At 40.2% G+C, this 26518-nt stretch overlaps 1 protein-coding gene across 1 annotated transcript in view; it reads right to left on the reverse strand.

Annotated features, from left to right (window-relative positions):
- Positions 1 to 1028: 1028 nt before the first annotated feature.
- Positions 1029 to 26518, reverse strand: part of CHODL (chondrolectin) — a 46717-nt gene continuing 21227 nt past the window's right edge. The window contains exons 2-7 of the mRNA XM_078851345.1: positions 14747 to 15059; positions 13791 to 13948; positions 9939 to 9986; positions 9434 to 9517; positions 5317 to 5419; positions 1029 to 1513 (exon numbers count right to left, since the gene is read on the reverse strand). Coding sequence (XP_078707471.1) covers positions 1429 to 1513; positions 5317 to 5419; positions 9434 to 9517; positions 9939 to 9986; positions 13791 to 13948; positions 14747 to 15059 — 791 coding nt within the window. The 3' untranslated portion in view covers positions 1029 to 1428. The remainder of the gene's footprint in view (positions 1514 to 5316; positions 5420 to 9433; positions 9518 to 9938; positions 9987 to 13790; positions 13949 to 14746; positions 15060 to 26518) is intronic.

Raw genomic sequence — 26518 nt, forward strand, 5'->3', positions numbered from 1 at the left:
ATGTATAAATAACACTAGAAGGGAAATAATGATCTGAGTTGTAAAAGAGGGTTGTTATCCAGAAAAGGAAGTAAGCACAACCCATGGAATAATGCTAATTCTGATGTTGAGTGTCCGAATGTCTTCACGTGTGCACTAGCAATTGTGAGGTTATTGTGGGCTTTTCATTTTTGTTTATCATAAGAGCAGTCAATGGAAAACTTACCTCTGAACTTTAAGAAACAAAATTTAACAGATGACCCAACTGTTTTTCTAAATTCTGGTTCAAATTAACAGACAACACCATATTTATGAGGGACAAAGATAATTGGTGTGAAACCAAGGACAAAATAAAAAAGCATGGACATTAATGTCATTAAAAATGCCTAAAAGTACAGAATTTAAAGATACTAACACCATCAGAGTTATTCCTAAACTCCTATTTAGGTATCACCATGGCATATTAGGAGAAAGCAATTTTCTTGTAATATCGATATTAATATATCAATGTTATTTAAAAATATGTGTTTTCCTGTGTGATCCTAAAATGCATTATTACTTGCAAAAGCTATTAGCTCCTGTTTTTTATAAACTTTTGACTTTCATTTTAAGCATAATTTTTATATAAAATATTCACTGACATCTCAGACTTTATACTGCAGTGATACTTATCATTTTTGTCTTTTCAAAGGAAACAAAAATTAATAGTATAGCTATTAAAGGCTGCATTTAAATCATACCTTATGATTGGCAGAATGATTTATGTCAACTCTGGAGAAATATATCAAAAAGATAGGGCCATCTGCTAGCAAAGTGTACTCATTATGCAGCATCAAGTGATTTTCCTGGATACTTGAATTTTGCCACTGCAGATCAATTTCACAGCATTGGAAACTGTCTCTGAGCTACAGGATAAAAATAAATTCTGTGCCTAAAGAATCAAGAGCGGTCTTGAAAAATGTGCAAATAAATAACTGAGCAATCCATTTATATCAAATATTTATGCAAAGATAAATTATTTTGTTACACTGTAAATTTATGTCCATTCAATTTACAGTACACCAACTAAAGTGGAATGTATGAGGGACTACAGGAAACAAAAATGTAATGATTACTACAAACAATTTTAAAACTGACAAATATTGTAGATATTTCCGCCTATAAACCTCAAATGCGTTGTCCCTTCCATTGCTAAGTTGTAGCCGAGTTACTTCCCTTAGCAAAATAGACACATCCTCTTTCTTTATTTAGCATCACATGTTTCATTTAATTAATAATCAAATGTTACATACAAAAATGATTGGAATAGTTGCCTCAAGGGGGAGCTTACAGTTCATCTTGGTGATCCATTGCAATCTCAAGCCATTCCAAGCTAATGTGCTGAGATGACATTATAATGGAGCCCGACTGTCAAATATTGTTTTTGCTTTGTTTTCAGTCATTAAATTGTTATACCTCCATGGTACTGTCCTTCCTGGGGTTCTTTGAAATCCATAATGTGGACTGGTTTGGGCTGGTTTTTGTTCTTCCTTTACTAAAAAATAGAAATATAAAATAATTTCAATTCATTTGATCCCCCTGTGGCTCAGATTTAGGATGCGGCTAGGTCAGGGTATGTCAGACTTGCATCCATCCATTAATTCAGAGTTGCCTCTGTTATTGATTTAATGTAGTTTCTCCTCCTACAATAAAGTTATACACAAGCTCTGCCTAAATGCATCACCACAGTGATCAGCAAAGGCAAAGAAACCACTAAATTATATTTGAAAGGAGGGTAAACTATTTTGTCTCCCTGTAGACTTAGATTGTCCATGCTGTACTATATTGTTTAGGTTCAGATTTTGCCACCCTTCCTTACGCTGAGCAGTACCTTATGCTGACAGCAGTCCCAGTGGCAAGGTTTTCTTCCATATGAACAAGTAGGACAAAATCTTTCGTTACAACTTGATCCATTTTCTACTGAAATCAATGAGCATTGGCGAAGACCCTAAATGAGTGTCCAATGACTTATGAGGAGAGGCTGAGGGAACTGGGATTGTTTAGTCTGCGGAAGAGAAGAATGAGGGGGGATTTGATAGCTGCTTTCAACTACCTGAGAGGTGATTCCAGAGAGGATGGTTCTGGACTATTCTCGGTGGTGGAAGAGGGCAGGACAAGGAGTAATGGTCTCAAGTTGCAGTGGGGGAGGTTTAGGTTGGATATTAGGAAAAACTTTTTCACTAGGAGGGTGGTGAAACACTGGAATGCGTTGCCTAGGGAGGTGGTGGAATCTCCTTCCTTAGAAGTTTTTAAGGTCAAGCTTGACAAAGCCCTGGCTGGGATGATTTAATTGGGGATGGGTCCTGCTTTTGAGCACGGGGTTGGACTAGATGACCTCCTGAGGTCCCTTCCAACCCTGATATTCTATGATTCTATGAAATGATGAACTGACCACAGTAGAAAAGTCCTAATTATGGCCGGTCAAAAAAATTTCCAACAACATTGGTTTTTCCTGGAAAATTGGGGTATTGAGTAATAAAAAGTGTTTACTTTCTACAGGAAAAAAATATTTTTCATCAAAAAATGGAAGTCTGAAAAAATTAATTCTGAAATGTCGCCACAGTACCTCATGTTCCCATTTTTTTCTGTGGGCTGGGATCCCCAGCCGGACTTCATCTTGCATGATCTACTGGGGCTGGGACTTCCAGGATGCACCACTTCCCCTCACCCCTGAGGGGGAAATGGTACATCCTGGGAGATTATATCAGATCAGGAAGCCCAGATTTTACAGGAGAATGGGAGCAAACTACAATGCCTATGTTACACCATGGCAGCAGTTCAAAATCCAAATGCTTTGGTTCCCAGACAAAATATTTCAGTTTTTTATTTTTTCCCAAAGAGGAGGGGGGTAATTGGAGTAATTGAAAAGATTCCCATTTACTTCAGTGGGTTTTGGAGCTGGGCTGTATTCTTCCAAGCTTTACTCCAGTTTTACACTAGTGAATCCAGCCCATTTTGTTCATTTATGTCTGCGGTACCCTGAATGGAAAGTCATCTAACCAAAAAACAGTTAAAAATATGCACTCTACAGTACAACATATCTAAATACCATGGATCAGAACCTCAGCTGCTGTATATCTTCAATGGGTTCCATGAAACTGTGACTATTGACACCAGCAGAGGATCTGACTCTGCATGCAGTTTCTGCGAACAATGTTAAGTAAGGAGCAGTAAATAGTTTGAGGATATTGTCTGGAATTGTTGCTTTGACTGTGAAATACAATCATAGAAACTGAGACATATACCAGGTTGGAATTTAAACTTTCTGCAAGGCATTCAGATGATAATGGAGATGGGTCTGTGAAGCAGTTTCTCCTTGCTTCCCTGGAAGAAAGGAAAAGGAGAGCATCTAAGCATGAATGAGCTGAGTGTTGCTACTAATTACAGGAGAGATGCTCTGCTTCCCTTTACCACTACCCTGGAAGAGCCCAAATCATCCAAAACTGCCCATGTTATTCCAAGCTAAGCAAGTCCTGGAAGGCCATGGGTTATGGCTCCACAGCAAGCTAACCTTTCAGAGGAAAGGTCATCCTCCCATGAAAGCCCACAAAAGAAAAAAGGGAGAAGAAGAGACTCATTTGTAAGTTGGGAACTTCCTTTCGTGGTAGAACTCCTCACATAAAGCACTGGAGTTCCCAACTTCTTGTGCTCTGCTCTTTCTAGCTCTTGGAAAGTGCAAAGTCCTTTTCTTGGATGAATTATTACAGTTTCAGGGTCATGATCTGAAACCCACTCAAGTCAACAAGTCTTTCCATTGACATCACACACTCACATTCTTGCATGGTCTATCTGGAAAGATAGGCAAGGCCTGAACTCAGCCTTTTAGAACCCTTTGCATGGTAGCGGAGAGTGTAGAATGAGCTGCTAAAAAAAAAAGATCATGAATGTACCTGCCATGCTACTTACCTAGAAGGCCAATCCCACTGTTATGCAAGGTGAGATATATCTCCTAATCCTTACAATGTTATGGATGGATGGCCTTCATCACAACCTTCATGGAATCTACCAAGGCCCTTTTGGTCAGCATTGGAATCACAGTGGTTGTATGGAGGTATGGATTTGCCTGACACGTTACTATTGGTGAGGCTGGGAAATGCAAATCTTCCACTTCTTTGTGTGGAAGTGCATGTCATTAGGATACCGTACACATTCTAATGTAGGCCTCATGCATCTGGAGGGATACGTTTACTAAATAACTGTGTGATGCCAAGGAATACCGCAGTGATAGTTTATATAAATATCAGGAGATTGTTTCTCATTTGGGGCAATATTTTTTTTAACATTTCAGAAATTGCTTATCTTTTATTTTGTTTTCTGTTTCACAAGGAAGAATTAAAACTGAACCCCACCAAAACAGAGAAAATTAAGCCTTTCAAATTTTAAAAAATCTAAAAGAAAGCCCACGTGGAACATCGCTCCACTTTACTGCCGAAACTCTCCCATCGGCTATTCCCTGGGTCCTCAGAGTTGTTAGTGATCCTGCCCTCCCACCAAAGCTGACATTCAGGGGCAGAAGAGGGCCAGCAATGAAGTACTAGCATCACAGTCATATGTATGTGCTTGGGAGGAGGGAGGCTCCACCACCAATCAATATGCTACAAAAGTGCTAACTGCTACTGTCAAAACAGATGCATTCTTAAATGTTAGCTGCTGTGATTTCAGTGCTGAGTGCTGGAATCCAGGTAATTACACTGTCCATAAACATGTTTGTTTTTGTAAAGTTCTTCTGCTCTGGCAGTGTCTTTCTTGCTCTTCCTGGATGGCTAGTGAATCAAGACATATCAGGCTGCTACCCCTTTCAGTTTTTCTCCTAGCAACTTATGCCCATTCAGCCAGGGAAGAATTCACCCTTTGTGCAGAAAGTTGGGGGAGAGGGGTGCTTCTTGTGCATACTCCATGTCAGTGAAGCTTCCCAATGTCATTCCCAAGAGACCAGTTCTAATATAGATGGTGATCAGGCTGGAGGAAGTAAAGGAAAATTGCAACAGTAGGGGCAGAAAAAATTGTCCTCCTTGGAACTGGAAAAATTCCTTATGGTAGCATAGTGTGTCTTAAGGGATCTGTGGATCTACATTAGGCCAGAGCCTTTTCACTGGTGAAAAGCCATGAACATGAATTTTCAGCTGTCAGATATAAATAAGTTGTTTGGATTTTCAGGGACAACAAGATGCATACAGCACAACTAAGAAGGAAGCAGGGGAGAGATGTAAGCATTCTTTATGTTTGAAGAGCTTGCTAATGGAAACCTGAATTCATCATTGTAAGACAATTTCATATCAGTGTATTGAAAGTATTTACCTTTTGTGTAGCATCTGGAAACAGCAAGTACCAAAGGCCACTAATATCAACAACAGCAGTGGTATGGTTGGTATAACAACATAAATTAAATTTGGAATGATACCTACAAGGAAAAAAAGTCTCTCATTAGTGCATACTGCATTGAAAGATGCTGTCCCATCTCACTGTATCTCTCTGTACGCCCACAGAGTTCAATTCTGAATTCCTTGTGCAGAAAGACTGCTAATCATTTTAGAAGGAAGATATGAATGCATTAGGAATGTAAGAATAAGCCCCCAATATTTCATGCAAAAGCTGTCCAGAAGGTGCATACTGTAGTTTTCAGTATAAGATTAATATCTCATTATACTTACACTGCAGCTAAAATATACATCTATTGTAGCAATGTACACTTGATTACATGCTATGGGCTGAATAGACACAGCTCTTATTCAGCCATGCAAGGGAGTAAGAGGGCATAAGTCCCAGGTCCACTCCCCACCCCCATTTCCCTTTACAGTCTGAAAAGTTACAGGCTGCCCTTATGTCATTTGAACTTTTTTTTTTCTCAGTATAGCAGTTAAAGAACAAAAACAATTCCTGAAGTATTAAGTCTCCTTTGAGATAGGAAGAGGTGAGGCCCTGTCCACGCAAATGCTTACAGTGGGCTCAAGAAGAAGGATGTTTAGACTCCAGAGACAGCTGTTGTGTGTATAATGAAGGAACCATCCTTTGCCCCTTCATTAATATGCCACTGTCAAGGTTCCTCCCCCACTCTGAACTCTAGGGTACAGATGTGGGGACCTGCATGAAAAACCTCCTAAGCTTATCTTTACCAGCTTAGGTCAAAACTTCCCCAAGGTACAAAATATTACACCTTGGACTGGCCGCTACCACCACCAAACTAATACTGGTTACTGGGGAAGAGCTGTTTGGACGCGTCCTTCCCCCCAAAATACTTCCCAAAACCTTGCACCCCACTTCCTGGACAAGGTTGGTAAAAAGCCTCACCAATTTGCTTAGGTGACTACAGATCCAGACCCTTGGATCTTAAGAACAATGAACAATCCTCCCAACACTTGCACCCCCCTTTCCTGGGAAATATTGGATAAAAAGCCTCACCAATTTGCATAGGTGACCACAGACCCAAACCCTTGGATCTGAGAACAATGAAAAAGCATTCAGTGTTTTACAAGAAGACTTTTAATAAAAAATAGAAGTAAATAGAAATAAAGAAATCCCCCCTGTAAAATCAGGATGGTAGATATCTTACAGGGTAATTAGATTCAAAAACATAGAGAACCCCTCTAGGCAAAACCTTAAGTTACAAAAAAGATACACAGACAGAAATAGTTATTCTATTCAGCACAATTCTTTTCTCAGCCATTTAAAGAAATCATAATCTAACACGTACCTAGCTAGATTACTTACTAAAAGTTCTAAGACTCCATTCCTGTTCTGTTCCTGGCCAAGACGACTACAGACAGACACAGACCCTTTGTTTCTCTCCCTCCTCCCAGCTTTTGAAAGTATCTTGTCTCCTCATTGGTCATTTTGGTCAGGTGCCAGCGAGGTTACCTTTAGCTTCTTAACCCTTTACAGGTGAGAGGAGCTTTCCCCTGGCCAGGAGGGATTTCAAAGGGGTTTACCCTTCCCTTTATATTTATGACAGCCACCATAGACTTAACATGCTGCTGCTTACTGACCACCATGTAGTAACAAGCAATCATCATTGTACAGCTATGTTTAATAGGATCAGCTTCCAGGTTCAAGAGAGAAACTGTGATTACATTTTAAATAGGTTTATACCCACATTTCATTACCGTACATAAGATAAAGTACTCATAGTTGTCTAAACCTGACCCACAAGCTCGTACTCTGGATACTGTACTTCTTACCGACTATTTTTGAATATACTTTCACTTGCAAGAGCAAATGTTTAAGGCCAGTTTATTTGTTAATCGTAATTTGGCTTTCTATATACCATAGCACTAGTGTTAAATACAGTCTCTTTGTATGTCATGCATTGAAAAGCATAGTACCTATTTATTTATTTATTTACTTACTTACTTACTTACAACAACAGCATCTGCCCTTGAGTGCTCAGATGAAAAATTGCTCTGAGAAACTAAGCAGGTGCAAATGGAGATCCACGGTTGGTTGCGGCTGCTGCTGCTTATCTTTCCCATGCACCATTGTAAGCCCCATGTTTTACCTCTCCATTATCTAGCATTTTTCATGATTCTTTTTTTCTTTCTTGGCCTATTAGCATTCTTGTTATATATTCAGAGAGCTGCACAATAATGATGACATTTTAAAATAAAATGTTATTCTTTTAAATGACAACAATGGCAACAAAATAGTCCATTGACTCATGTAAAAGTATATGGGGGGGGGCTGATAATGGGACATGTGGGCATTCACAACAAGGGAATTGATTCAAATCCAGTTGAGATGGATAGTAGTGGAAAGTTCAGCTGATCAGTGAGCCAGATGTTGAGCTGCTCCAGAGAGATGTTGCGTGCCTCAATGCCCACTGACATTTGTGAGAGTTGAGGGAACTTAGCACCTCTCAAGAATTGCTTGGAACCATGCAGAATATCAACCCTTAAATTAAATGAATTGGTGGGTCTCTGAGCAGTTCTTAGAGGGTAGATGGCCCCATCCCAAAAAACAACACCACAGCAGGAACTTTTCTTGGCAGTTTCTCAGATGCTCTCAACCTAGAGATGATCCCTCCAGATAGGGGTTGGGGTACATGGGGAACCTTGCTTTACCATAGGGCTATTGGGTAGATAAAACAACACTTCAGTCCCTAGACCTATCAGTCTGGCACCTTTTGTGAGCACTAAAATTCAGTTTTAAAAGAGAAAACAAGTGTCTTATGTTTGTGTTAGACCATTTTACACATTGCTGGCCTTGACTCTATCAGAGATATTTGAGGCCTGATCCTGTAATCAGATCCACAATGGCAGAACCTTGTGCCCTGGTAGAGATCCACTGAGTTCAGTGGGGCACTGGTGAGGTGCAAAGGTCTGATCCAGGTTCATGCAGATCCAATTGCAGGGTTGAAGACACAGTAGCAATATTTGAAATAGTTGAGTATTCCCTCCCAGAAAGCTAATCATAACCATTGATTCCTGCAAGAACAACTAAAAGAAACTGATCAGAAGTCTTGGATTATTAGTCAAGAGTATTGTGATGGGGTGGACTAGGCCCAGAGGACCCCTGCTGGAGGCCTCCAGGTGCTACCACACTCCATCTCAGAGAGGAGTTGAGTCCTCCAACTGGCCTAGAGAGGCTGTGGAGTGGGGGAGAGAAGCAGCCAACGAGAGAGGCTGCAGGAAGCAGCCAATCATGGCCCAGGAGGGTGATACAAAAGGAGCTGCAGAGCTAGAGTCAGGTAGTTGTTGTCTGGAGCTAAAGGAATGAGGACTGTGTTCCTGTCTGGCTGAAGAAGCAGCAGCAGTACCATGGACAGATCAGTTGCTGGCAAGGACCAGAGAGCAAGAGGGAGCTCCTGGCTGGCTGTTGGGACTGAAGATAGAATAACAGCTGGGGCCAGAAAGGGTGAAGAGTTCAGGAAGCCCTGGGGTCATGGCCCCCTACCAGGATTGAGGGACTATTTGAGGCTAGCCCAGAAGGGGCTGTCAGACTGATTAAGGAGTGAGCCCAGGGAGGGCTGCAGGAGGACAGTGGCTCCAGGGAGGAAGCCCTGGGGGGTCTGGCCCCATACCAGGGCTGGGATTATTTAAAGACTGAGCCTAGGGAGGGCTACAGAGATACCAATGGAGGCATACTGGGATAGGCCCCTGGTGGATTGTACACACCAGAAGGGGTCCATTTTGTTTCACATACAGATTGCATGTGTGACTTGGCCAGAGGGCTGAGGTGTTGAAAACCTGCCTAAGAAACCACCGACAAAGGTCACTGCAGACTAAAAGAGTGAAGGCACATGCACCTGGCCAGGGGACACTCATGAGAAGTGGGTGCCACCCCTTACAGGTATATTTTCAGCAGAGCTTTTAGGAATAAACTGTCCAATTCCCATCAACAGGGAAGTTGCATATCTAATCTAATTCCCTCCATCCTCTGTTACTATTTTACTTTGAACATTAAAACACTATGAATAAATTACCTGCTTCAGTAACAACTACATGAGAATTATCTTCTCGTTTGTTTTCATCATAAGGCTTTCCTGCTGCCACTGATGGGAAAACCTCTGCAAAAGAAGTTAAACAGATTAGAAAAATAGCAACTGTATAAAGAGAGGTTATTACATATTGTAGCATCTGTTCATAGTTTTTTATGTTTAAAACAGATTCATATTTGTTATCTGAACTGTTTCAGCATTGAATAAGTTATTGGAAGTAAATGTGTCTACAGAACTTTAGTGTATTGTTAGGATTAAATATGGAATAGGAATTAAAAGCAGCAGTGTTTTGAACTACATCTATATGTTTGCAACTACAGCTGCAAATATTCCTCTCTGCAGGATTCTTTTTCAATATTTTCCACTACTAACACAAGTCTGTTTAAAAAAATAAAAACCTATGTAACTTTTCCTGGAGCCTGTAAATGATTCATGAGATTGTGTCTTTACCATTACAACTCAAGCTAAAAGTTTTTTTAAAGTTTCTTACCATAATCTGTCTCTGATCTGTCGCCTAGTTCTTTTTCTAGGACATTATCTGTTAAATCAATAGTTTGAGAATGAAAGAGTAAGAGTAATAAAACAGACACCTTTTACATTGTTTTACACCTAGTACCACAGCTCAAAACTACGCCCCCATGTTCATTAAAAAGCACAATTATTGCAGAGTTCTTTAACTTCATATTTCAATATTTGGCAAGCACCTTTCTGAAGAATGTTTGACACAAAACATTCAAGTTAAGAGTTGGTATCAAACTACTTCTAGTCCATACTTCTGTACAAATCTATATAAATAGGAATGCTGCAGTTTAGCCTTAAACCCATTTTTTTTCTGGTGGAATTTACTAGTTTGTTGGATGAATAATTGAACCCACCCTTTTCTTGTGTCAGATTTAATTTGAATACAACTTTTCTTAACATCTCACTTCTCTGATAGTTAGAGGACCCTAGAACATACTAAAATGGGCAGTTGTCTTAATAGTGTGGGCTAAAGAAACCTTTTCTTATTTCCAACATGATTATCAAAAAATTAGCTGTGGAGCAATAAGAAGTATGAACTAGATGTTTTGAGGGCAGATATCAAGGGGTTTTTTGTTTGTTTGTTTATTTTTTCGCTACAGACATCCCTAAAAACAAAAAAGGATACATCAGGGAATGATTAGAAATTGGATGGTAAGGAAATGCAATCATTGCAGAAGAGGAAGATAATGTTCCATTTCTAATTATAAATAACCAGTTGGAAACTATAACTATAAGACATGCAGCAAAGGCCAGTTAGGATGTAGAAATGGGAGAGTGGGGTTATGTATGTCTAAAGGATTCCATAGATTATTGAAATTATTTTGAATGGAGAGGATGATCACAGAAGTAGAATTTGTATGGTTATTTGACAGGTTTCAGAGTAGCAGCCGTGTTAGTCTGTATCCGCAAAAAAGAAAAGGAGGACTTGTGGCACCTTACAGACTAACCAATTTATTTGAGCATAAGCTTTCATGAGCTACAGCTCACTTCATCGAATGCATCCGTGGAAGTGAGCTGTAGCTCACGAAAGCTTATGCTCAAATAAATTGGTTAGTCTCTAAGGTGCCAGAAGTCCTTCTTTTCTTTTTATGGTTATTTGGATACCATTCCCATGCCATAAGATTATGAACACCAGTTGTATTACTGGTCTTTAGCTCAAAACAGTAATGCTCAGAGTTCAAAGAGGTAATAAAATCTACTACAATTACTTCAGCTTCTCCGATAAAAACTGGTTACATTGGGACATGGCTTGGAGAAAAATGTCAAAATACTAGAAACTATTGCTTCTAGAAGTAGCTAATTCTGGAACATAAAAGGGTGGATTAATTTTTAATTTGATCTGAAAATCAAGATGCAGGAGGAGTTGGCTCAAACTAAATGTGGTTATAGCTACCATTATATAATTAAGATCCACATCCTTTCAAGGTGAATGAGATTCAAACCCACAGCTAGTACTGTGACATTAAACATAATCAAGGGAGGTCCCTCATCTCCCCCAGCCCCCAACTGAAGATATTACTTAGATGGAAAACAAAAAATTGCAAGTGAACATATGCAGATTAGGCCTGGAGGCTGGCTGAGTAAGGGCTTGTCTACACTACCACTCAGGTAAGATCTAAGATACACAACTTCAGCTCCGTGAATAGCATAGCTGAAGTCGACATACTTAGATCTACTTACTGCGGTGTCTTCACTGTTGTAAGTTGACAGCTGACGCTCTCCCTTTGACTCCGCTTGCACTTCTCCTTCTGATGGAGTACTGGAGTTGACAGGAGAATGTTCAGCGGTTGATTTATCATGTCTACACTAGACACGATAAATCGACCCCCACTGGATTGATGGCTGCTCGCCGATCTGGTGGGTAGTGTAGACAAGCCTCATTGCCTAATGAGTCACAGAACTCTACTCACAGCATGAATTTCAGTAGCTCCATCATAAAGATGAAAAAACAAGACATGTTTAAGTACTTCAGAAGTAGGAAGTTTGAGGAATGGAGATCAATTGGTTCTCCTACTCTGATTTTTCTAAATTTGTAAATCTCGCTGAGATTGAAACAGTCACCTTAATCTGCATGCAGACTGTTGAGATTTACGGTCTGTAAGGTGTAAAACATTCTAGTTTGTAATGGACATCTTGTCACTTTTGTGGTTAGAGGTTGATTGTGTAGGAAGCTATTGGATGGGAATCTCTGCAGGTTCAGATTATGCAACTGAAACTCTGGTTCAGTGTAAAACTCTGTTTTTACATGCAGCCTGGCTTTGATGAGGCTGGTTTACAACCTGTTTGTTTTTTGTATGCAGTTTGGCTAAATTTATCCTGGTATTTGTATGTTCTCTTTGTGGCCACAGTGGACAATTTAAGACTCAGTAATGCTTTGAGTACCATAATCCTGGTAAGAGACATGGTGTTTATCTACTGCCAAGCATAACTACGATAACTAAAGTTATAGCCTCAACTTCAAGCTTGCTTCCAATTTCCTTGTTCTGGCTGTCCAGTTTTAAGTCTCCACAACTGGTATATGCAGGATCCAGAAAAGATTCCCATGTTGTCAAGGTTCCTCCCCCACTCTGAACTCTAGGGTACAGATGTGGGGACCTGCATGAAAACCTCCTAAGCTTACTTTTACCAGCTTAGGTTAAAACTTCCCCAAGGTACAAATTAATTTTATCCTTTGTCCTTGGAATATCCACTGCCACCACCAAACTCTAACTGGGTTTACTGGGAAATGTAGTTTGGACACGTCTTTCCCCCCCAAAATCCTCCCAATCCTTGCACCCCACTTCCTGGGAAAGGTTTGGTAAAAATCCTCACCAATTTGCATAGGTGACCACAGACCCAAACCCTTGGATCTGAGAACAATGAAAAAGCATTCAGTTTTCTTACAAGAAGACTTTTAATAGAAATAGAAGTAAATAGAAGTAAAGAAATAACCTCTGTAAAATCAGGATGGTAGATACCTTGCAGGGTAATTAGATTCAAAACATAGAGAATCCCTCTAGGCAAAACCTTAAGTTACAAAAAAGACACACAGACAGAAATAGTCATTCTATTCAGCACAATTCTTTTCTCAGCCATTTAAAGAAATCATAATCTAACACATACCTAGCTAGATTACTTACTAAAGTTCTAAGACTCCATTCCTGGTCTATCCCCGGCAAAAGCAGCATACCGACAGACACAGACCCTTTGTTTCTCTCCCTCCTTCCAGCTTTTGAAAGTATCTTGTCTCCTCATTGGTCATTTTGGTCAGGTGCCAGCGAGGTTACCTTTAGCTTCTTAACCCTTTACAGGTGAGAGGATTTTTCCTCTGGCCAGGAGGGATTTTAAAGGGGTTTACCCTTCCCTTTATTTTTATGACACATGTCATTTCTGGAAGTTAAGCCAAACTGAAAAATCCCTGGCCTCTTGTGTCCTCATCTGAACTGGACTCTCTCTCTCTCTCTGTGCGCGTGTGTGTATGTGCAATTTTCTTCCTGTTGCGCTGAACCTTCCTGATCTCCATTTACCTGTGTTCATTTTACAGATGGGGAAAGTGAGGGACAGATAAGTTAAGTGACATTTCCAAAACCTCACAGAAAGTCAGTGACAGAGCTAAAGGGCGAGAACTAGTGTTACCTGAAAGTGGTGAAAATATTTTGGCAACATTTCACATGAAAACATTGGCCAATTCATTTCATCCTCATCATTCATTCTCAAGTTCTTTCAGTACAGTTTTCTGCAAAATGTTGAGGATCCCAAAATCCCCAACATTTTCTGCCAAAGCAGTGCCTTTTCTGTTAACATATACCACATATGAAATCTGACTTTAGCTTTTTCTTACCTGGACTATACTTGCAGATAAAATTGTGCTTCATGTTGCATCTGTCATCGTTCCACTGGTAAAGGTAAGCCCCCCCTAGACCAGGGTTTGCAGTTGGTTGATGATACATCACAACACAAGCTTCACTTCCACAGGAAGGCTCATCCGTATACCAGTTTCTAGCCGTGCATATAAATCAAAATGTTCAAAAATTGCAGCTAAAAGGCCCACCATATCATCTAATGGAACCATTTGCAAGCATCCAGAAATGCCATAGTCTAGCGATGGTTATAGTACATAGGCTCCATTGTCCCTTAAAGCAGAATAAGCCGCATTTCCCCCCTCTCCTGCATGGAACAGAGTTGGGGGTCTACTACCAGTCTTGCAGGTCTTGGAGCATCTTCCTGCAGTTAAGGAGCATCCATGCAGATGTTCCTTCCCTCCCTTCTGATGCCTGCTTCCCCTGCCACCTACCCACAGACGCCCTGCAGATTATGGCTCCTGAATTTTGCCATTTGTTCTACTAGTCTTTAGCTGAACCAGGAAATCTAATGGGATTTCCAAAATCTGAGGTGTGGGCAGAGTGAGTTACTCTAAACAGTCTGCACTAATTTACGCAGCGGTTGGCCTTCTAGTTTGGGGTCAGAATCCAGCAGAGTTTGGTTGCCATTTTCTGATCCTCCCCCACCCCGCACCTCCGCTCCTTTCAACTCCACAGAGCTGGAATCCTGTGGAGCCCTTACTTCTATGAAGCTGGGGGTGGGGGACTGAGACAAACATGCCACAGAGACAGCACTTCATCCTTCCACATCTCCAAGTGCAAATCCATTGGCTCAGCCTCTCCTTTGTTATTAGCCCCACTGAACAACTTTTCTATATGCTTAAATTCACAAAACATTTTACTTTTTTGGGTGCTGCACACATTGTGTTTCCCTCCATAAACCCTCTAAACTATAGGCAATCTCCCAGACTTTTACCTGAATGATGAAACAGTTCCATCAGTCCACTGGTAGAGCTCAGGGCAAGCACTTGATATTGCTTGCCCCTCTCCGCTTCTCCACAATCCGATCCAGAAGTCACCGTCAGAAATTCCAGAGCCTGACTTGGTGAGGTTTTGTAACATGTTTTCTATGAGCTTCTGTTCAGTTTCATTTTCCAGACTTAAAAGCACACCACCGTCGATTTCACAGGCATGGTGGGCCTCCTGAAAGCCCACACGTCTTGACAAGTCCTGGAAGTAGGCTATCTTGTAACAGGGATGCTTGAAATCTCCGTAACACACTTTTTGACCTGAAAAAAAAAATATATATATATATATATATATATATACACACAGCATCAGCTAGAGAATGCAAATGAAAAGCAATCACTGAAAAAATATAGTTCAGTATAAATGTAGTGACAAAGAAGATGAATAATATTTCTCCTTGCCACGTGTGGAAGGAAGCCATGCTTTATTTTGGTTGGGTTAATGTTGCTGAACCCCCTATCTCTAATTTTAACACTGCTGGTGTCATGCACATCTTGGTCCCTGTCCTAAAATCCCTAAGCAGGTGAAAGTCCCATCAAAACCATTGAGAATCCCTTTGGCAACTATGGGAATTTTCCCTGCTTAAGGACTGCAGGGTTGGGCCCCTTCCTAAAAAGTAGTCTTTGTTGTTGTTTTTTTAAATACTGTATATGGGACCAATCCCACTTCTATTGGCACGAATGGCGAAAACTCTATTTGCCTTTAATTGGCACAAAATTAGGCTCTAAATTTCCAGGGTCAAAAGGAGGTCATGAGTGTCTTGGGTCAGTTGGTTCCTGCTTGGTTGGATTCTCCAGTATTTATAGTTTTACCCTATGTCCAAGTATGTTCGATGCAGTCAGTGTAAACTACAGACGGCACCTGAGACCATAATAATACATAGCCAAGCAGAACAATATAATCAAAATATTCTCAGAAAGCATCAAATCTAATGTGCTCACACAAATATTTACTTAAACTCCAGTTTGATAAATCTGTTTAAAGGATCAAACCAAACAATCCAATGGCTCTTTTTTTAAAGAAACTGAAAGGTAAAGAAAGTGAAACTGCACTTATTATATATTTACTTTCTTCCAAAAGCAGTTGAAATGTGTGCTTACCATATTGTATTTGCTATTGACCTGCTTTAGAACTTATGCTTTGAATCTAAAATGACAAATGATTGGAATCAGAGCAAATCAGTGGTGTCAGCTGTATATATAATGTGGTGAGTGCTGCTGAAGCCCATTCATTTTTAAAAATGTACCCGCTGTATGTATAGTCATCTCGCTTTTATCTTAAAACTTTACACAATTTCTTTTAGACTTCTCATCGTTGGACTAACTAAAAGCCTCATTATCAAAGAATCATTTTTCTTTTCTGTTCCAATGCCAAAATAGAAAATGTGCAAATGACAGCATTTTGTAAAGTTAACATAGGCCTTAAAGAAGTAATAAGAAATTACTATAATTATCTAGACTGTTTGAACACAAGCAGAAAACAATTTTACCATTAAACCTGTAAAAATAAGCTGTTCATAAGCCATATTTGTTGAAGAGGAGCATAAATGATTGTTTTTACTTGAAAAAATCCACCTCTTTTTATACTAATTTTTAACCATAATAAATGTTAACCGATCTAAAAATCACCCCCGTGACTTTATATCTGAACAAGTTTTATCCTATTTAGCTTGATAAATGTATATTTTTTGTAATTAGGATGCAGAAACATCATCGTGCAACTTAAATTTAATTTTCCCTAAATGTTTTTCCATACACAAAGTGTAACCATATTCTTTCAATCAAAATGGCCTTTATACGATATTAAGAGAATGACAAAACAAGAAATAACAAAAGTAGGTCTTCATGAAAGAGTGAGCACACAGTGGATCTGATTTCCCTCCATTAAGTTATTCTTAATTCACATAAGCAGATTGTATTTGCACACTTCATAGTAGCTGCTTGTCTCCATTTAAAGGTTTATACAGCATAATTCTTGGAAACTCTGGCTAACGGCCAGAATTGTATTCAAGTTGCATTAAGCAATAGTTAGTATGATCCAATCCATCCTAGCTAAATCCAAAGTTAACTCCCATTGCTACAGATTTTCAAAGAAAAACAAATGTGGCTCCTCTGTGTTGTAAAGTGAGTACACAGTGGGTCTGATTTCCCTCCATTAAGTGAGTAGGGATGACCCTTATATTTAGTTTGCCTACCTCTTTACATTATAAATTATTCTTGTGACCTTTCTTGAAAAGCCCTAATACTTCCATTGTTTGAAGCAGGCATTTGAAATTCAGTAGGGAGAAGGGGTGGGACGAGGCGGGGCCTCATGGAAGGGGTGGAATGGGGGCGGGGATGGGGGAAGCAAGAGGGGGTGTCAGTGATGCACTAGTCCTCATGTGGCCCTCGTGATCATTTGAGTTTGAGACCCCTGCTCTAATCTAAGGCCAGGCTGATGCCAGCTCCACATACTACACAGACAACCCTGCAAGAAGACAGCTTCCTCAAGAGTTGGGGGACAGAAATTCTGACTGGACTTGCTCTTACAATGCCTCCCAGATTCTGCACATGACTCCAGAGGTCCAGTCTGGAGGCTCAAGTGATATTCGGTGGGATTCTGTCTCTAGAGGAGGAGAGTAGAAGACAAGACAAGTCTATGATCATCAACAGATGGCTCAGGCAGTGGTGCTATAAGGAGGGCTTTGGGATGTTCAACAACTAGGAGGCAATGATGGACAGAAGACTTTTCTCACAGGATGGACTCCACCTACGTAGGGAGGGAAATAAACTTTTGGTATGGAGGTTGTCACAACTGGTTAAAAGAGCTTTCAACTAGGAATTTGGGGAGACAGTTGGGAGATGCTCATGTAATTGCCATGCCTCTAACATTGAGTGGGAAGAAAATCAAGTAAGAGAGGATACAGCATTAAAAAAAAGAAACAACAGAGGGTAGGAGATTGGACATCAAGAGGAAAGATGGTGCCAATACCAATGACAGTAACAGACAGGTAGGTGATACTGGCCATTAAATGATTGTACCTAATAGGGCGAGAAATGTGGGTGAAGCCAAACAGAAACAACTAAGATGTCTGCACACCAATGCAAGGAGCCTGGGTAACAAAATGGAGGAACAAGAACTACTAGTACAGGAAGTAAAACCAGCTATTCTAGGGATAACAGACACATGGTGGAATAGTCGTCATGACTGGACGACAGGTATTGAAGGGTATGTGCTGTTCAGGAAAGACAGAAATAAAGATAAAAATGGTGGAGTAGCATTGTATATTAACGATGAGGCAGACTGTAAAGAAATCAGAAGTGATGGAATGGATGAAACAGAATCTGTTTGGGTCCCAATCACTTTGGAAAGTAAGGTAAAAAAGGTTCTCCTGGGATATTGCTTAGACAAAGGAAATGCAATAGATCTAATCTGCTCAGTAAAGCAGTTGATACAGTTCCACATGGGAACTCATTAGTCAAACTGGAGAAAATGGGGATTAATATCAGAATAAAAAGATGGGTAAGGAACTGCTTAAAGGGAAGGCCACAGTGGGTTATACTGAAAGATGAACTGTCAGGCTGGAGGGAGATTACTTGTGGAGTTCCTCAGGCATCCATCTTGAGACCAATCTTATTTAACATTTTCATCAATGACCTTGTCACAAAAAGTGGGATTTGCTAATAAAATTTGTGGATGACACCAAGTTGGGAGGTATTGCCAATATGGAGAAGGACCTGACTATCATATGGAAGAAGGAAGAATATCGTACAGGAAGATTTGGATGACCTTGAAAACTGGAGTAGCAGAAATGGAATGACTTTTAATAATGCAAAGTGCAAGGATATGCACTTAGGTACTAACCACAACAATGTTTGCTATATGTTTGGGATGTATCAGTTGGAAGCTGTAGAGGAGGAGAAAGATCTGGGTGTATTGGTTTACTACAGGATGACTATCAGCTGCTGATGCAGCCATGAAAAAGGCTAATGCAATCCAAGGATGCATCAGGCGAGGTATTTCCAGTAGAGCTAGGAACATGTTATTACCATTATTTAAGGCACTGGTGAGACCTGTTCTGAAATACTGTGTGCATTTGTGATCTCCCATGTTTAAGACAGTGAATTCGGATGCAGAGAAGAGCTGCTAGGATGGTCAGAGAAATGGAGACCCTACCTTATGAGAGGGGACTTAAGAAGGTTGTCTTGTTTAGCCTAACAGAATGGAGGCTGGGTGGAGATATGATTGCTATCTATAAATACATCAAAGGAAACAACACCAGAGAGGAAGAGGAGTTATTTCAGTTAAGGACCAATGTTGGCACAAGAACTAATGGATGTAAACTGGCCATCAAAAAGCTTAGGCTTGAAATTAGACAAAAGGTTTCTAACCATCAGTGGAGGGAAGTTCTGGAAAAGCCTTCCCAAGGAGAGTAGTGGGTGCAAAAAACCTAGCTTGTTTTAAGAGTGAGACTGATAAATTTATGGAGGGGATGGTATGATGAAGATCCCTACAATGGCATATGGCCCATCCACTACAACTATTAGCAAATATCTCCAATGGCCACAGATGATACAGTAGAGAGCTAGGGCTCTGAGTTGCTACAGAGAAACCTTTCCAGGGTTTGGCTGGTGGGTTTTGCCAACATGCTCAGGGTCTAACTGATCACCATATTTGGGGTCAGGAAGGGATGAATTACAGTATTTTGTAAAGGTCACATTGAAAGAAAGGGTTTTTCAACTTCCTCTGCAGATGGGGCATGCGTCACTTGCTGGTTTGAGCTAGAGTAAATGGTGAATTCTCTTTAACTTGAAATATTTAAATCAAGATTTCAGGGCATCAGTAACTCAGTCAGAGGTTACGGGCCTACTGCAGCAGGGGTGGGTGAGGCTCTGTGCAATGTGCAGGTCAGACTAGATGATCATGATTGTCCCTTCTGGCCTTAAAGTCTATGAGACCTTAATAGGAGGTGTATTGGTGAGAGAGATTACTCATGATCATGATTTCATGAGAGTTACTTCATCACTTACGGTCAAAGGCATCCCCCTTATCAAACTGGAGCAGCCAGGCTTGGCACATAGGGGGTGCTTCCTGTGGGCCGTGATGGGGAGAGGGCCATCCCAGGCTATGGAACAACAGTGGAGACTCTCTGGAGATGCTACTGCAGCCCTTATTGCTGTGTCCCCAGTTTGTGAAACCTAAGTGGATCCACATCCAGATGGATAAACTGAACCTCTCCTTCCGCAGAGGCTATTGTACTGCGTTGCAGAGTGAGCCCCCTTGGAGCTGGTGTGCAAAATATAAAGGAATGTGCAGGCTCTTCAGACCTTTTCTACACACAAAGTTGTATAGGTTTAACTAAACATGAGATTTCTAAACCCATTTAGTTAAACCCATGCAACCTTGTGCATGGACACACTTAGGCCAATTTTAAACCCAGTTTGTATTACTTTAGTCAATATGTGTGTCCACACTGGAGTATGCACTGGTTTAACTCAGTCAATTTTTAAAGTGACCTCTACTTCATCTGGTAGCTTCCACAACTGTGGCAAAAGGCATAGGTTTTGTTCCTTAGAATATCAGGCTAATAGCTATTCCCGAGGCACAGTATCTATAGAACATCACAGAGGAAAAAGTCTGTGAATAGCTGTAAGTGGCATGTTTTGGGATCCAACCCCTCATATGCAAATGAAACACCTGAAATCAGATGTTAGATTCTTCAGAGACAGTTGTGAAGTTCTCTATGCTCTAGCTAAATTAGTTCCTGATGTTCAAGCAGTGACCTACTCTGAATCCTCTTCTTTTTTGCTTCTGAAGAAGAGTTTCATCATCATTTCTGCTGCATCAGAAGTCATTCAATGTGCTAATGGAAATCTGGAATGGTGTATTAATGGCCAGTAAATCAGCTGACATTTTAGTGCCCTTCTCGGAGCACGCTGCGATGTCAGCTGCTTGAGTTTCATTTTTAACAATTTTGTCTCTCTGTTATTCATCATCTACAAAGCAGAAATGATCTGACAGTGAAAAATGGTAGAATGTACCGCACACAGGGATGCAGACAAAATGGGTAGTAAAACATTGACTATGAGCTGTTTAACCTTTTCCTAACAAAAACTTTAAAATAGGTAACTACCCACAATTAATTTAAAGTAATGTATCGGATAATTCTATCATACATTTAGAATCAGATTCTCCCACCATTATAATTCATCCCTAATTTTGCAGTAGTTTCATTGGAATGAAGGGGGCTACTGCAAAGTAACATACTACTCAATCTGAGTAAAGGTAGCAAGATCAGGCCCTTACTACCTTAGGGCAAAATTCTAGACTGTGTTGAATGAATGATGGAAGAGGACACAAGAAATCTCTTCCATCCCCAACTGGGCGCCTGGGCAGGGATAGGGCAGTATGCAGATCTTGTATTCCCTTGAACACTAGGCTGGCTAATGAACCAGCTAAGATCCAAATATGTATTCTTTTTATTATCATATGACATGTTCAGCCATCTTGAGGTTATAGACAGGCCCCTGGCTTCTTCCCATCAGGCAGCAGGTACTGTGGGCAGACGAACAGAAACGTATACAGTTCCTTTTATTGGAGTGGGTTACATCACGCCCACCCCACCCCACTCCCTGAGCTATCCTACCTTGTGCAGACAGAATAGCTCAAAACATTCCATTCTTACTAACCCTGCACCACTGGGAGAAGCAAGCACTGGATTTTGCCCTTATTTTTTTCCCCCAAGAATCATTTTTTTTCATCCTACATGCTTGTGAAACAGACATTGTCCTACTGAAACTTGCTTTACAAATCAAAATGCTTTTACCCCTATTATTAACACCTTCCTTTCCTAAAACTGGAACCCTTTGAAAAACATCCAATTTATATTTCCAACACTTACATTATTCACTCTTTGTACTTTATTCAAACTGAACTATTGCAAAAAAGCTAGTCAGTTTCCTGTCCTGGCACTCTTGTACCAGCACAATGATGTGATATTTTTAAGACAAACACCAATCAGAAAAAAAAAAGCAATTGTCATCTGAATATTTTAAATTTAATTTAAAAAATTCTACCAGTACTAATGTCAGCAAAGCAATTCCCTGAAAGAAAAAAAAAACAGGAAACAAAGAAAATAATTCAGTACTGCTTTTATATATTTAAGTTCCAGGAGGTCAATTAATTTCATATTGGCATAGTAATGCATTATTAAATGGGAATACTAAATGCTTTTAAGTCTGCACTTATAAGTAACTTCTGCCAAAATCTTGCTGAGAACCAGGGTCATCAATAAGAACTGCACCGCTCTAGGAATTGTAACCAAGGCTTTCAGAAGTGTTCAGTGATTTGAGGTGCATTTAATTTGTAGATGCTTAACTTATGACACCTTAAATGGCCTGATTTCTAGAGGGTGGGGACTCAGCGGTTTCTGAAACAAGGTACCTTTTAGATGTCTCAAAATTACCCAAAATTACTAGTCACTTTTGGAAATCTTGGACAGTCTTTGCTTGGACTCACACTATTTACTAATCCACTGCCTGTGGCCATGGATGTTCAGAGGGATCCTGCTGCAGCAATGAAGAATACTGGCTCACACAAGTCCTCCCAGGAAATGCACGCTACACCAGAAGCTCTGATACCATTTCAAAGAATGGTGTGCTCCCTTTCCTTTGAGCCCATCCCTCACTTCACCCTCCCTTCCCCCATTAGCACTCACAGGAGTATTAGCAGGAAGCAGTGTTTGAATTCCCTCTCCCTCCCAATATTCCCTCTCCCTCTCAATTTCATTGAGCCCTGATATTTTCCATTGGCTCTAGTGCTCCTCTTACATCTGAATTCTTACTTTCTTCTGTCCATTGGCTCTGTATTACCTCTGTTGTTAAATTCAGTGAGCTGATCTTCCTGAGTGAACACCCTGGGTTAAAAACCTAGCAAGTTGACTAACATGTGGTTAAAACTGCCTTATCATCCTTTCAAGCTGGGCTATTTGCAGTCTTTTATCCAAGGCTTAATTGCTGTAAAAAGAAAAGGAGTACTTGTGGCACCTTAGAGACTAACCAATTTATTTGAGCATAAGCTTTCGTGAGCTACAGCTCACTTCCTCAGATGCATACTGTGGAAACTGCAGAAGACATTATATACACAGAGACCATGAAACAATACCTCCTCCCACCCCACTTTCCTGCTGGTAATAGCTTATCTAAAGTGATCACTCTCCTTACAATGTGTATGATAATCAAGTTGGGCTATTTCCAGCACAAATCCAGGTTTTCTCACCCTCCACCCCCCCACACACAAACTCACTCTTCTGCTGGTAATAGCCCATCCAAAGTGACCACTCTCCTTACAATGTATATGAAAATCAAGGTGGGCCATTTCCAGCACAAATCCAGGTTTTCTCACCCCCCCACCCCCATACACACACAATCTCACTCTCCTGCTGGTAACAGCCCATCCAAAGCGACCATTCTCCCCACAATGTGCACGATAATCAAGGTGGGCCATTTCTAGCACAAATCAAAAGGTTTTCTCTCCCCCCACCCCACTCTCCTGCTGGTAATAGCTCATCTTAAGTGATCACTCTCCTTACAATGTGTATTTTTTCATGGTCTGTGTGTATATATAAAATCTCCTCACTGTACTTTCTACTTTATGCATCCGATGAAGTGAGCTGTAGCTCACGAAAGCTCATGCTCAAATAAATTGGTTAGTCTCTAAGGTGCCACAAGTACTCCTTTTCTTTTTGCGAATACAGACTAACACGGCTGCTACTCTGAAACCTAATTGCTGTAGGTATTCACATAAGCATTTTGCTTCATCCTTTGCCCCCTCAACCACCCAACTTCTTCCACATCGTCATTACATTTCGCCTCTTATCACTTTAACTGGTGTTTGGTGAGCAAAGTTGCCATTGTTTGCAAAGACTTTGGTCCTTCTCTTTCCCAACCTCCATTTGCATCTCTCTCTACCTTCCCTCCATCTTTGGGACTGAAATTGTAATATCTAAACCTTACATCATAAAAAACTAAACAAACAGACAAAAGCCCTACATACGTATAGTCCATAATAAGCAGTACATGCTCTGGGCAGCTTGAAGAGATTTGGTTATACAATACAATAGTTATGCCATTTGTAAATATGCCACAGTGCATCTGTCATGGGAAATTATGTGCTAGCTTTAAACAAAAGCACATGCCCTTTTCACTCTCCCCAGAAGGTAACTATGGAGGATGTAACCCCAGGCTCCAGGGATCATGTGACTATAGTTTGGAAGCCGGTCTATATAAGGCCACAGGAAGAAGATACTTCAAGGAGCTGTCAGAATTATTCTGGGTCTCTCTATTCAGGAGTGGAAGATTAGGGTCAAGGTAAGACCTGTGAGGGGAGGTTCCTCTTCATCAAGAGGGCTGGAGAAAGAGCAAGGAGAGGCTGGCTACCAGAAAGGCAATGGGAGGGAGCCTAATGAGAGTCAGGGGACAGAAGACTCCAGAGAGGGATGAAGCTGGCACCAGTCCTTGTTTAAAAAGCTCCAGGCTGGGGCGTCTAACTAGGATGGAAGAAAACTCCCCCACCAGCTCTGCATCAGAGTGAAGACTTGGGGAAGGGTGGAGGGTTACTGAGCCAGGGGAGATCCAGGGAAGAGGGGCTGAAGGTTATTTTGTTTACCCTGGAACAGGAGGAATTTTGCTTGGTTGGAGGAACAAAAACACCAAAAGTCACAGGGAAACTGAAACATGAATTATTTTACGGTCAGAGGGAGCCTATATTATCAGAAGGGAACCAGAGGCATAGCAGGGAAACTGAGGTAAGAATATACAAACTGATGTCAGAAAGGTAAGAATCTGTTACAGGTCCCATCTGAGACCAGGGCCCCATTGTACCAGACAGTGTACATCCACTTAGTGAAGGATAATCCCTGCCTCAAAGTGTTTACAATCTAAATAGACAAGTCAACATTATTACCCCTAGTTGACAACTGTGAAACTGAAGCACAGAGAGATTAAGTGACTTATCCAAGATGACACAGGAAGTCTGTGGCAGACCTGGGAATTAAACCCAGATTTCTTGAGTTGCAATTCAGAGCTTTTAACCCTCAAGGGTATGGGTCCTCTTGCACTTTTTCCCTGTGACCACTTCATTTTAATTCTTTTGCCAACCACTGAATGTGGCGAGGCGCAAAGGAGCTAAAATATTCTATTTTAATTCCACTGAACCCCTCCATATTCTATACAAATGCTGGAAAAAGACTACTATAAAACTAATAATTGCTCCCTTAAAATTAATTCAGGGACTAATTTTGTTGCAGATAAAACATCACAATCAGGGAGACTATTTGCACACTTTAAAATGAATTATAGTATCTCTGCCCTAAAATATGGTTCCTGGACAGAATGGGTATATGAATCTTATTTTTTACTTTGAAAGCATTCATGAGACCTTTGTGATCCCAAACCAATAAATAATGTGGAGTGTATTTCAAATATACAGATGGATAGCTAGTCACTAAAAGTCAGGAAAGAGAAAGCATTCATCTAAATCATTTGAGAAGTTATTCTGGCTTTACAGGTTTTTAATTTTCAAATTAAAACCCAGCACATATGTTTGAGTGGAAGACTTTAATTAAGTTCATATGAAAGGCATAAATTTTCTCTACTGACAGTGAATTTCATTTACCTCAGCTATATTATCTATTGGAAAAAAACAAAATAAGAGAGTGGTTTTTCTTTTAAAAATTGTGGGCAATGCAATTATTATTAAAGTGAATGAGTAATTGTATTGCCTAGAGCTTACTAGGCATAACTAAGTCAGATTTTGTGAAAGCTATCCCAACAATGCTCTGAATTATCACCAAAATAGGATTCCCCTAGAGGTCTTCAAAAGTGAGAGGCTAGTATATTAATTTACTACACCAAAAGAAATAGCATTTTAATAGAAACTACCCCTAGTATTCTCCAATGTCCTTAAGATCCTATCTCATTACAGTGTAAACTCCTAGGGGCAGGGTGGTATAGCACCTGTTTGTACAGCACCTAGCATAATGGGGCTACTGTACTATAAAATAAGTACCTTTGCTTACTGACAAGGAAAAATGCTTTCTTTGCAACTGTTAAATACTATCATATCTTCAAAATCCGTCCCTATACGAGTAGTGAAAAGTTAGTTTGCATTAGTAGTTTTTGAAAGTTTTAACCCTTTTTTATGGTTTATTGGTGGGATCCCACGGAATTAGCCATGTGGCAGAATTCATGGTCTGATCACTTAAAACAGCACATGACAGTTTTGGTCAGAATTTAAGCACTTTAGCACTTTGAAGGATGTACATTGTATGTATTAAGGCAACTGTCCACTTGACTAGCCATAGGCTAATACTTCTTTATATCCTTTAAAAAAAAAAGGCCTGCTTTTGTGGTACTATCGTATGTGATAAGATGTGGGAAATATAGACGTTGTATGAAAAAGATAAAAAATATAGACCATTATTAATAGGCTTTAACTTGAAAGATTAAGATACATATACCACCCAAATATCAGTCTATGGAGAGGACCAGAAATGCCGGTACATCATTTTCAAGCATCTCAGACATTTTGCAGCTGATGTACTACTGAGTAGGATAGTGAATTTAGCATGAATTGGACATTAACAAATACAACCCTGTACAGAAGGATTGAGGAGAAAATAAGGAAATTTGCATGATAATACTGTGAAATCATATTATTATTTATATTATATTAGCACCTA

Source organism: Lepidochelys kempii, chromosome 1 (assembly GCF_965140285.1).
Source record: "Lepidochelys kempii isolate rLepKem1 chromosome 1, rLepKem1.hap1, whole genome shotgun sequence".
Classification (NCBI taxonomy): Eukaryota; Metazoa; Chordata; order Testudines; family Cheloniidae; genus Lepidochelys; species Lepidochelys kempii.